This window comes from Halictus rubicundus, chromosome 4 (genome assembly GCF_050948215.1).
Source record: "Halictus rubicundus isolate RS-2024b chromosome 4, iyHalRubi1_principal, whole genome shotgun sequence".
Taxonomy (NCBI): domain Eukaryota; kingdom Metazoa; phylum Arthropoda; class Insecta; order Hymenoptera; family Halictidae; genus Halictus; species Halictus rubicundus.
Window position 1 is genome coordinate 12276973 of NC_135152.1, and position 12999 is coordinate 12289971.

Sequence of the window (12999 nt, forward strand, 5' to 3'; positions counted from 1 at the left end):
TATCGTTTCAATTCGAAACGATAACCTCACAAATGTCCTAATCCATCCTTTCCCTATGGTTACCTAATAACATACTCGAATCCTGATTTCTTTTGTTACCGACTACTATCATAAAGAATGAAATAAGATCATTAGGATTCTTTCTAATTAATTTCTAAAATGTAGAAATTTCTTTAATCTTGAGAGAAAAGATTAAAATTTTCAATCGAATTCCAATTTCTTTCGTCCCCGACTACATTATAACATAGAGGAAATAAGATCGTTACGACCCTTCTCAATTGATTTATCTCGGAGTAATTTGATTTTTACTCACTACACGTACGCACCGTGATGTAGGTGATGTTAAAAACAAATTCAGTGTGATATTTACAACAAATTAATTTATCATTATAGAGAATTACAAACGTCCATAAGACAACGATATACAATAATCTTTTAGGTATGTCGTTCGATCTAAAAGACGATGCTGTAAAAATTTATCATACGGTACAGGGTTGGGAAACTTTAAACATTTATCCTATGCAACGTAATATCGTTCGATTTGTTCGTTCGAGACAATACGACCGAAATATAAGTCGGAACATATACGCATTCGTGTAACATGCTAATCATTATAATGAATAGGCATTATTTTACGTTTAATTTCTTTTTTCTAACGAGATGAATCGCATTTCAAATTAAAGCACTAATCTTGGTTTTTTTTTAAAGAAAATTGCAAATTGAAAGAATGGAATGTACAAGTAATAATTCCTAAATAATATTAAGATTTACAAATAATGTATTATTTTCTTTTAATTAAACTTATTTCACCCACAAAATTAACGTAAATAGACACATTACACTGCACAAGAGATCAGTCTGAAACTAGTGTGTTATGTACACTACGTACATAACTTGATCATAATTCAAGAAGTGTAATGATCTACAACGTCGCTAACTGCTGATGACGACTAAAATTTCTCGTATAATTTTGCTTATACGCTCGAAATGTTGATAAAGGAAATGTTAACGTACTTCATTCAACTGTAATATTCGTATATAAAACGTGAACTTAATTTATACAACCGTTTCCACAGTGCAGTAAATAAATTTATGTAATTTGTAGATACAAATATAACATCTATTCATTTTTCTCTATTCGTTCAATGACAAAAAGTATGAATAATAAATTCAGGATCGTCCAATTTAAATTGAAACGAAATTTTCTTCTTGAATATGATTTGTGTGCATTGTTTTCGATGTTTGTGAAAAAAAGAACTTCTAAAATAAAAGTACAAATAAAGATAAATTTTATCCGAGCACGAAACTATTGAACGTAAAATTCTACAAGACCCTAGTTTCAATTAGCGATACCTTAAACACAATAATATTACAATGAATCGTAAGTAATTTATGTCGCAGGTAATAAAACTTATATATTAAACTACAATTAAGTAATAATGAAAACGCTCGAAAGAAATGTGAAGTTTTATGTATAATTGAACTCGGCAATATCTTTTTATGAAGTGATCTTTAAATTCAGTTTTTTTTATAAATTACAGTACAAGAGTTTATCATAGTTTGTTGACTATTTATAAACTAGGGCCTCCGTATATGTAGATCGCTTGAAAATCGATGATACACAATAATCGTGAATTATGCAATTATTTAGCTACTCTCTGTACATACTCACATTACCTATTCATTTGTTCTATTTCATTTTGCGTAATAATACTTACACTCATTAATATACATACATACCACATGCTCATATACACATATGTATATCCTCCTTTCCCTTTTTTTTTAAAATTATTTTCGTTATTTTGTTTCACAAAGAATCATTCGTATCAATTAGTATCTGTAACTGGTGTCCTTCATTGGTGTTCATGTCAGTCTTTCACAAAATGTTATTTTACATGGCAGTAAGACGACAGAAATTCATAAAGTGTAAGAATAGCGATGAGTGCGCGATCACTTCATTCTTTGTGAAACGAAAAAAAAATTAATTTGCACATTTACTGTTCTACGCGTCTTTGAATTCAGAAGTAGAATATGAAAGATGTACTCTGATCACAGTTTTCGATATCTTCCTTCCCCAAACAGCCGTAAACAGGCCCTGTCCGCCATATAAGCAAGAACGAGATTTGCTATCATTACTTGAACTAACAGGTTACGGAACTGCAACAAAAGATTTATTTTCAGATATTAAAACGTCGATGTCAACTGAAATTTTAAATTTACGTGCACTTACATCCCTTGGGAATTCCACAATTTCGAATTGTGCTGCTAAATCGGGTACGAATCCACATAGCCCCAATATAACAGCAATAGTGCCTATAAAACTGTACAGTAGAGATTTGTTTTGCATTAAACTCTCCATATACGGAAAACCCTGTTGAACAAATTCGGCAGAATTAAAACACAACATACATTGTATACATAAGCATTGTTAACACTTCGAGTGCCAGCTTCTTGCATTTCGCAGATCCTAATCAAATTTGCTACACTCGATACAATAACGTCAAATTTCGTTTATAAATCTGGAAAAATAATTTGGTCTCCCATTCCTGCTAAATGCGGCATTCAAAGTGTTAACACATTATCTGCTTCGTTTCATATCTTACCCGATAATTAATTGCAAAAGTAAACACTTGGATTGTCATAACGACTATGTAAACCGTGCTGTTTATTAGATTTGCTTCGAAAGGTTTATCCTTGTCGTCGGCAGACGCGCTTGCAGAATCATTCTGCGGTGTATAATTTGTAGCCAATATAATCGACAACGTATCATTCCTTCGCAAAATAAACGAAAAAATGTTAAACTATAGCTCTGCATGCGACCTCCGGTCTGTCTCGTATATACCTCCTTACCTTGGGGCTAATATAGTTGCTTCCCTGACGAGATACACAAGCGAGACAAAGTGTATAGCGAATTGAAGCAACACCGTAGATATAGTGTACAAATTGAAAATATTTGGTAGAGGTCTCTGCTTCGACAACGTTTTCAACGGTTTCGATCTCGATATAAACAAAAAGTAAGTGGCTATCAGACCACCCTGCAACGTGGCCTGGGCATCACTAAATTTAATTCCATCTAAATAAAGAACAGACTGGCTATACGCCGCCCCAAGCGCATTAATAGCTAAAATTTTGAACATCTGTAGAGTTGTGACCAAAGTGCATCGTCCTTGCTTGATAACATGGCATACTGCAACGAAACGCAACGTACAATTATAGATTGTGTTCGAATGATTCAACATCCTTACATAATGAAACTTACTGCACTCGATGGATGACATTTTGCTAGTGAAAGGTGCAGCAATCGAAGCGTCACCGAGCTTAACAATTACAGGCTGCTCGTCCAGTTCTTTCAACAACTTCTGTATTCTGGTATTATACCTACTGTTGCCGGACATTCTCGAGTTCATTCTTGGACCATTAACTACCGGGGAATTTAACATCATGGTTTCGTTCCTCGCATCGTCTTGTTGCTTACGTTTAGAAGCTCTTTCAGGCGGACTAGAAAGGATAGCGACCCCTAACGAAAAAAGTTCGTTAATACAAATTGCTTTTTCCTACGCGGCAGCATTGAAAATCCAAGGAGTCAACTAACCCACTTGGGCATGTTTCAAAGCGCCAACATCGTTAGTACCATCTCCACACATCAGAGTCGAATATCCAAGGTCCTGTAGAGTTACAATTATAAATTCTTTTTGCTTTGGTTCACACCTGGCGAAAATAACGATGTGCGGTAACAGTGTACGTAAAAGATCTCGGTCGTTTTCCCTCAAGTACGTTAAACCCTGGAAATCACATACATAGAAAGATACACAGATCAACACCAAATTTGTTCAGTTTTCGGTAGAAGTATTCTTTCAGGTGCATTAGCTGTTCACCTCTCCCGTTACACAAAGAGCATGCTCTCGCCAAATCTCTTTGCCACGATTCACGTTCTTCATGCCCAAAGGTAGACTGATCTCTCCGTCCACGCTTTCCCAAAGCCACTCTTCGTCGGTCAAAGTCAGTATAAGTGTACTCGGTTTCTTTGTAAAATGTAGTTCGCGACTCACGTGACACGCTGTTAGAGGATTATCGCCCGTGATCATAACAACCTGTAAAATCGAAATGAGCTTTGTCGTGTCGTTCGCTGCAGAACGATTAACGCTAGGTTTACGGAGCACTAAAAGTGACTATTTACATTACTTTATAAAAATAAGGAGAATTTATCCGTAAACCTAGTGTAAAAAAGGCGTACTATAATTATTGAAATGTTACCGAATGCGAGGCATTCACTATCTCTTTGATGACGACCTTGGAATCAGGTTTTAGCGGGCAACTTATGATTACAAATCCAGCGAATGTCAGGTTCTTTTCTAAATCTTCTCGCGTTAGCTCTCTTAAATCTTGGGACGATAAAGGACCAGAAATTTTTCTATATCCTAAAGCTAATACTCTTGCACCACGGCGGGACAATGACAAGTAAGTTGAGTCGTAATTCTTTGGCACGGATGATAACTAAGGAAAAATCGAAACAATAATTATGCGATGCCATGGGAAGATGTGTGATATCTAGACTGTGGATCTTTATGCAAAATCAAAATTTCTGCGTTATTTGCAACAAATAGATGTCAAGTAGAAATTGATGTTCTTTCTTAATAGGATAAACAAAATTGAAAATATTATGACAGTATTTTCAAATTCTTTTGTTGTTTTTGCTTTTTCCTCTTTCATCTATTCATTGCTACCATAAACGCATAAAATCCGCAGTCTACTGATATCTTTAACGCGGTAATCACCATGGTCTTGATTATTTCGGGTGCTCCTTTCACGGTGGCCATGTAATTCAATTCCGACGATCCCGCCATCGTGTATCCAGCTATCACCGACATTCTTTTTAACGCAGAGGAAAAGTGATGTCTGTGAACAATTCTTAAGGCAGGCGACTGGCCTCCCTTCCTGGGTATCATACAATCATCTAATATAAAAATAATATCGTAATTATGGTAGCACTAGTTTCGAATCCAGTTTCGAAAAATGCAGTTTTATCATACTTTTCGTGAGCGTCCAATTGATAGCTTTCAACGTAGCTTTTTCGAGCGGGTCACCGACAATTCCGTCATCGATTTGTACAAGTGAGTGGCACGTTGCAAGTACTTGTATACTTTCGATAGGTGCGTCAGAAAGTTGCATAACCTCAGCTTTCTCTCTGAAATATCAAGTAATTATTTTAATGTCAGTGTTCGGGAATAGCTCATGTTGTTTTGAAAATAATTATACAAGTCTTACTCGAGGCCTGCTATACCCTCGACTACCAAGTTATCGCTGGTTAGAGTACCAGTTTTATCGAAACAACAAATTTCAACTTTTCCGGCGAAAGGTATCCTAAAAGGTTCCGTACAAAATACACCTACAAAACAAGATAGCGTTGTTGTATACATTAATAACAATTATATGAACTGTTGCTGAAGATGTTTATTAAATTACCAAGTTTCGATAGCGCTAGTAAAGATGTATTGACAGCTAGCGACAATTCGATCGGTAGTTCCGGTGGAAAAACTGATGTTAGGATAAGTGTACATTCTAGGAATAATTTATATCTGTTTCTTGTGGGATCCTCGCTTCCTGCAAATAATAATTTAATTAATTGTTGAAGGTGTATCAATGATGCAGTAACAGCATTATGATAGGTACCTTTAATCCACACGTATGTAGCTGCCGCAACCGCAAATATCAACAAAAATAAGATAAAGCCGAACGTTTCCAAATTATTAGCTGTAACACGCTTAACGCCGAACAATATTGTCCTCAAAAGTTTACCCTGTGACGTTGAGAATCCAGTACGTAATACATAAGCCACACAGCCATTGTCAGTAGCTAAAATTTTGCGCGTAGGTAAGTAAAATGTTTCCATAGAAAATCATTATATAATGCTGGAGGTGTGCATGAACCCGAAAATATCGGGTCAGGACGGATTTTGGAATGTAGCAGAATTCCCAAGCACATTAGGGTTATCGAATATTTTCGACAATAATTCGTCCTGACCATTGGGTTCTCGTACACCTCTGCATCGTACTTAATTAGGTACCTTTTAGGCCAGGTACACTTTTACTGGGTGCAGTATGCTGTACAACTTTTGTGCCACCAAAGAGTACATGAAGCTTATCACACTCTATATCTAACTGTCTATCGTCCCCAATATCATCCACCGGCTCTTTCATTTGCGGGACCGACTCTCCTAAATATTTTTAATTGTACCATGTAATATAAATTGAATATATCAAATATCTCCTACTAAAGTTAATCACCTGTTAGCATGCTCTCGTCGACCACGCAAAGCCCTCTTAAAAGTAACATATCACATGGCACTAAATTGTCACTCTGAGATCTTGTTATTGAGACAATATCACCAGGTACTAGTTGGTCGGTGAACATAGAACGCCATCTTCTATTCCTATAAACCTTGAATAAAAATGAATTTGTAAATATATTCATAACAGTCGTATGACCTCCTATGTCGTTCTTATTTACTGACCATCATCATATACGGTTTGTTCCCCATTTTCCTAATCTCAGCCATGTTACGAAGTTGCTGCTGCACGAGTGTGCATTCGAACATGATGAGCATAATAATTGTGAAGATACTATAATACCAGTATCTGTCTAAGCACCACAAAGAAACACAAAATACTTGAAACACAAAGAATGGCGCAGTCGCTCTTTCTTTGAATAGTTCTGAAAATTCTGGCACCACCATATCTAATCTGAAAAAGAAGGAATAGATAAATCATTTATATATTAAGTCAGTGCAAATGTTCTTGCCATATTATCTGTTATATTTTAATACAAAATCGAACAAGAACTTTCGCACTAACTTTGTTCTATGGTAAAGATAATAGCGTGTAATCGAAACTCTGATAATTACTTGTTCTTGCCATATTTCTTCTCTGCGAACACAATTTCACTTTCATTCAAATACCCTGTCCATTCGCGGTAATGCTTCACGGAATGATGAATGGGAAACTGGAGGCCATCGAAATGTTTCTTAGTCGGGTTCCAGTAGTACTTGGTCTTCTGAAATATAAACCAGGGTTCCTGCTGGTTCGAATGGTACAGCTTGACCAGCTCCGAGCTGCCATTGTTGGGAGTTGGAACTACTTTGGCTACAGTCGCGTTGTACGGGGTTTTCTCCTGAAAAGAAAATAATATCAGCGTACTGTAGGTTGATTTCCGTCATTCAAATGTTCCCGCCAACGATTCGTACGACCATTACTAGCAGAATGCCGGCTCGAATGGCTGCCACGTTAGCGAAACATATTGAACGGGGCTAACTCGCACGTGGAGGATCGTTTGAGCAAGTCGCTCGGTAATCGCGACGAAAAAGGAGTTGCACTCACTGAACTGCAATTGAGGAAAGTGTACACGTGCACGGACCACTGGCAACACAAACATATGAAAATCTGCAACAAGCCGATGGCCGCAACGCCTACTAAGCCCGCTTCATAGTACTCGTTGACACCGTACACGAAGATCCAACTGTAAATCCATATTGTGTACAATACAGCGAACGGCAATATGTAGCCGGTAAACAATAACTTCCTCGGCTTGTGCAGGGTGACACTTTGCACGAGCTCGTCTATCCGCGTTGTAGCAATAGTCGCCATGATTACAGTTCGCCGTAACACGGGGGTATGGATTTTGCTGTGAGAGATTTAGACCCTTTCACATGGAAAAATCTGACAGCACCGACTTCAGGAAACACTTGACTACACGGTATAAGCAACAGTTGCACCGTGCGAAAGGTGTTCGTGATATGTTTACCCCTTTCGCACCTTGCCTCGATGTCCTATATGTATACTAAATTATAATAATAAGACGAAAATGAATCTTACGCGGTACACTGTCGCGACATCTTCCGTCAACGGTGAAACACTAAATCTATAATACCACCGTCGGTCAAATGATTTTGGTCACAGATTTTTAATTTTTCGAGAAACGCCGCGTACAAGTAGGATAATCACTTACTGCAATACCGAAATCGTTAAAAAGCGATACATAGATTTAATATTCCTGCAGGCATCGCAGCAATTCATTTTCTCTGTAGAAAATATGCTAGTTACTAGATTCTAGTATAGAGGGCTCTTACAAGTACAAACAGGAATACCCTAACAATCTAATTATAGACGAGCAATAAGAGTAGACCAATCACCCAATGTATTTTTTGTCTCGTTGGCAAAAGGAATTGTTATAAACATTAAACCGTCAGACATAATAAATTTATCAATAATTCTATCACGGCGATCTAGATCTACCGAAATTAGTTCGGGTGGGGAGAGTCGCAGCCTTCTGCTGTGTCTCACCTTGCTTATATGTACCAGACCGGTTGGTGCCGGGTTTTATTGATTGTACTATATTCTTTTATGTTTCCTTTCGAACATAAGTTCCTCTGTGCCAAAGTACCACCTTCTATCTTTAATTTCAGCCGTCAAACGTCTAAAAATTCCTGTCGAAACATATGATTAAATTGACTCGAACAACCGACTCGATCCTTTTACCAAAAATATTGCAATCTTCCTGTCAAACGGATAGAAAAAATAAGGAGGCCTCATTACTCATAAAAGTTTCTTGTATTTCTCATTTCTCTCTTATGTATATTCACAAAGGACAATTACATCTTACTTATAACATATTTCATCATCTAAATGTACCTCTTACGTCGATAATAGTCATCGGTAGCAATGATCAGTTGTATATTTTATTACTTATCGTCTATGAAGTCGCTACTAAACACTAAGCATACTGTGTCTGTCTGTGTCTGTATCTGTGTGTTGTTCTGTTGTTTTCTCGCGTGTAAGTGTGGATTTCTGTGTAGATCTGTGTGACTGATCGTTCAAGCACACCCCGCGCTTCGCTCCGTCGGCGTCCTCGTGCGCATTTCGAATTTCCCGCGGTATCTATCCGCGATCGAGACGATCGAGATGCGCTCCGATCGACGCCCGGCATTCCTTGTACCCATTCGGACGCCTAACTGCGCGAATATCAATACATCGAAAATAGACCATACGAAACGAGAATCTGGAAAACATGGGGGAAAAGAAAGATTCACGTTTACAACATCTGTCACGGCACGGCTACGACAAAAACATTTCCGTTACTTTTTTTCCGCGTGTCCACACGTTCACTCGTTCACCGTTGATCGAACATCGAATCGAGAAAATTGATTCTTGTTTTAAAAATCTCTCCTCTTTTCACCATTGCTTTCCCTTTCGCTGGTTCGGCTCGATTTTTTATAGTTTTCGTGTTTCTTTTTTGGCGCGATCGAACGGCGAAAGGCGGCAAAACGCTTTACAATATATGTATATACATATATACATATATATACATACATACATATACATATATATATGTATACATATATATTTATACTCATTATAAAACTTACAATTTAACTTACGATCATCTATCTTTAAATCGTCAATATATTAGATTTTCTTCTTCCATTCGTCGCAATTACTTTTTCATCATCTCATCGTTTAATCTCGCGTAAATAAATATTCATAAATACATTTCGGCCCGATGCGGCCGGACCGTTCTCTCGATGGATCATCTACCCGGTCATCCGCCATTTTGTTTGTCAGGTGTTCCTCGGCGATCGATCGTCGAACGAGTACGCACAAATCGAATTTACTCAATAATTTCCTTTTAAAATTCGCGCGTCGTTTTGTCAAGAGTAACGTGGCTTAGTTTATTTTATAAATAATAACTCGCGTTTTCTCATGGTTCCGTGTCGACGATCGAGAAGCCGAGAAATGAATCGATCGAGGCAACCTCTGATCCGCGTCGCGGCCCGAATTTCGATTTAAAATTTCTTCATGGTTCTTTCATCCAAAAATATATGTACACATATGTTATCGGTGTATACGTAGCGCTATATTCGTATGCCCTATTCTTTTTTTCCTTTTTTTGGGGGGAGGGGAACCCATGGGTGGGGGGATATATTTTGGTACCAAAAGTGCAAAAATTGTGAGCGAGCCGATTTCCGCTTTGTTTCGTTTCCGATTTTCGTCGAGTACGCAGTTCTTGCAGTGTTAAAATCACCCTTTGCGCACGGGACGAGTCTTTCAAGCGTTCCCATTATTTTTAATATTATTAAAAAAAAAACTGTGAATATCAGCTGAAAGTTCGAAAGCATTTCCTTCTATTTATCCCATTGATTTTTGAAAAACGTACCATGATATGTACCGTATTAGTTGTTGCAAAAAGTCTAGATGATCTTGAAGCATTATAGAAAATTGCTTTCGAGTGTTTGTATTCCTTAAAACATTAGGTTTATTGATCAATAATTCACCATGTTCATCGAATCAATTTTATAGATCAATTATAATCTAAATTCATGGCATTTTTAAGAATCGAATGGTCAGAAAACGATCGATTCCATTAACACGTTGATTGTGCAAATTTCGAAATCAAAATGCAAATAGTCTTTTTACCATCGAGTATTATAAACATTCAGATTTTCTAGTAGAAGGTGGTAAATACTATTAAAATTCATTAAATGCATTCTTCATATAATGCGTCACGCTCGTTGCAGCACCCAACGTGTTAGACTGCACCATTTAATTCCATTAACAGAAAAACACGGCGAATCACTAATTAATAAACACCTAATGAGCAGATTAATTTCTAAAGAAACGCTTCGGCGATTCTCCTGTGCGCAAGGGTCAGTTATAAATATACATACACGCGATCGCATATTTGATTTCGTTCGTGTATAATCGCAATAATAATAACCGTGACAATCATAATAATGATAATAATAATAATAAAAACGTCTCACGATTTTCGCAGCCCCGGTATGCTCGCATTAAAAACCTTTCACCCGTTCTCTCCCTTCCATCCGTTCCCTTTCCTCGGAAAAAGAATTTACTCCCAAACAACCACATAACCGTCAATCAACTATTATTACTATTTATCATTTTTTGTTAGTCGACTCGCATCGAATCGATCACCCCTATTGTTTCAATCTGCATCAATCGTTTTCATAAGGCGGACATGAGTGTTCACAATTCTTCCATTCTTCCCTCTCGTTTATTATTATTATTTTTTTTTTCCCTCGCGAGACAGAATATACAGTCGAGTGTATATCATTTCCTGCGGTTTGAATCTTCACTTTTGTATCTTGTAATTACATCTATATATATTTATATATATTATGTATATATACACTATATAAATTTATATAGTATATATATAGATACGTTCACTACAAACTATTTAAAAAATTTGTTCTTCGCATCGCTCCACCATCTCTAACTTTCCGTTATCATCATAATCATCCTCATCGTCGTCATCATCATGATCATCATCAATCACCATCATCATCGTCATCATCATCATCATCATCATCATCATCGTTCCGCTATTTCAGTTATCGTTACTATTATTACTTTTATTTATTTATTTATTTATTTATATCTTTTTTTTTGTAAGTTTTTCGTAGGTTTTTTCGTACAAAACAAAATGGCATCTTTTTGGCATTGGAAGAAAAAATACAGTTTTCAACCTCTTTCTTTCTTTCTTACTCAATCGCGCGCGCGTTCTCTCTCTCTTTCTTGCTTTCTTTTTCTCTCGTCCTCTCTTTCTCTCTATCTCTCTCCCTCTCATTCCGCTTCACTCGCTCAAACTCGCGACCCTCGAAATAGAATTCTAACCGGCAACGTTCGAATCGCGTCTCGTTCATCCTTTCTTTTTCCCTGATCGATCGTTTCCTCGCGTCTCCCCCGAAAAGCAAATGATCGATTCGCACGTCAGCCTGAACGCAACAGCCTAACCGCGACCATAAATCCCCGTCGCGTCGCCGCGCGCGCCCTTAATTTACATCGTTTTCTTTTTCTCGTTTAGCTCCAGCTTTAATACTATTTTGGCATCGTCGCGAACCTCGAGTATCCGCCGTCTCGTTCGCGAACTGAAAAATCCGGAAACGAAGAAAAGAAGCGGCAACGACAACTCCGTTTTTATTTCTGTCTCCGTCACCCTTATTGCCTTTCATCATCCCCCCATTCATCTCTCAAAAATAACCCTTTCTTTCCGTCCCTTCGATCGTGGAAGCGGCACGATCGATCCTGATTGATCTATCGAAACCATCTTGGAAGATTCTCGTCCTGAGAATGTCCCGGAAGTTCAGAAGAGACGGCTGCTTGCTCGGATTCGTAGATCGCGATCGAGGAAAGAAGCGTGCGTGAGTGAACTAAACTGTGATCGACGGGTTCTTCATGGTTCCAGTATCGTGCGAATATTATAATTATTCTTTGAAAATTTTCCACTGTGTTCAAAAAGGATTTAGCCATTTTTGGAACTTTATCTGATTGATTTATGATTGAAATACAGCTCGAGACAAATTACTAGATGGTGTCATAAATCATTTCTGTCTCTGGAAACAGACTGCGATGGTGCTCCTTCTTATCGTTCTAATAATTCATTGCGTTTAAGCTACCTGACAAATGCCATCAAGTCTTTGCAAATAATGGCGAATAGACAATTGATCAATACCAGAAGTACTGAGCACTAAAAGTAACTGGTCCAGAGTATACTTATAAAAATTATAGAAGAGTCTTCATTAAGATTTTGTACGATTTTCATTTAAAGACGTGCACGCGTAAATAAATGAATTCAATCGTGAATTTGATAACAAAAGTATTATCACAATTTCGGTAAATGTGAAAGAGAAGATAATTTACCATTTCAATTCATCTCGTAGTTATATTAAAATCTTCCGATTGTCGTCTATTTTTAAATGGATGTACCGATCGCGATTTATGACTCGATCTAGTACTACCAATTAAAAAATGCTCGCTAAAAATTTCCTGTATAGATTTAAAAAAATCCGAAACCATGGAAGCCCCACAACGAAATCGTCAGTGACTCTACCATTGGCGGGACGTTCTTCAAACTCTACTGGAGGGATGTATTCGGAACCGAACCGGAAGTGGCCTGGAAGGCGTCGGAAATGTGAAGAAACGT

At 37.4% G+C, this 12999-nt stretch overlaps 1 protein-coding gene and 1 long non-coding RNA gene across 2 annotated transcripts; one reads left to right on the forward strand and one right to left on the reverse strand.

Annotated features, from left to right (window-relative positions):
• Positions 1-360: 360 nt before the first annotated feature.
• Positions 361-7855, reverse strand: LOC143353406 (endoplasmic reticulum transmembrane helix translocase). Its single transcript, XM_076786715.1, has 18 exons — positions 7377-7855; positions 6905-7170; positions 6515-6743; positions 6288-6441; positions 6068-6217; positions 5674-5856; positions 5467-5604; positions 5269-5389; positions 5034-5188; positions 4779-4957; positions 4258-4497; positions 3879-4094; positions 3596-3785; positions 3263-3520; positions 2854-3190; positions 2607-2775; positions 2234-2374; positions 361-2160 (listed from the first exon to the last, which is right to left on the reverse strand). The coding sequence occupies exons 1-18, from the start codon at positions 7641-7643 to the stop codon at positions 2053-2055; spliced, it is 3501 nt and encodes a 1166-aa protein (XP_076642830.1). The 5' UTR covers positions 7644-7855; the 3' UTR covers positions 361-2052.
• A 653-nt stretch (positions 7856-8508) lies between these two features.
• Positions 8509-11766, forward strand: LOC143353410 (uncharacterized). Its single transcript, XR_013082127.1, has 2 exons — positions 8509-10395; positions 10461-11766. It is a non-coding gene; the product is annotated as an uncharacterized LOC143353410 (long non-coding RNA).
• The last annotated feature ends 1233 nt before the right edge of the window (positions 11767-12999 follow it).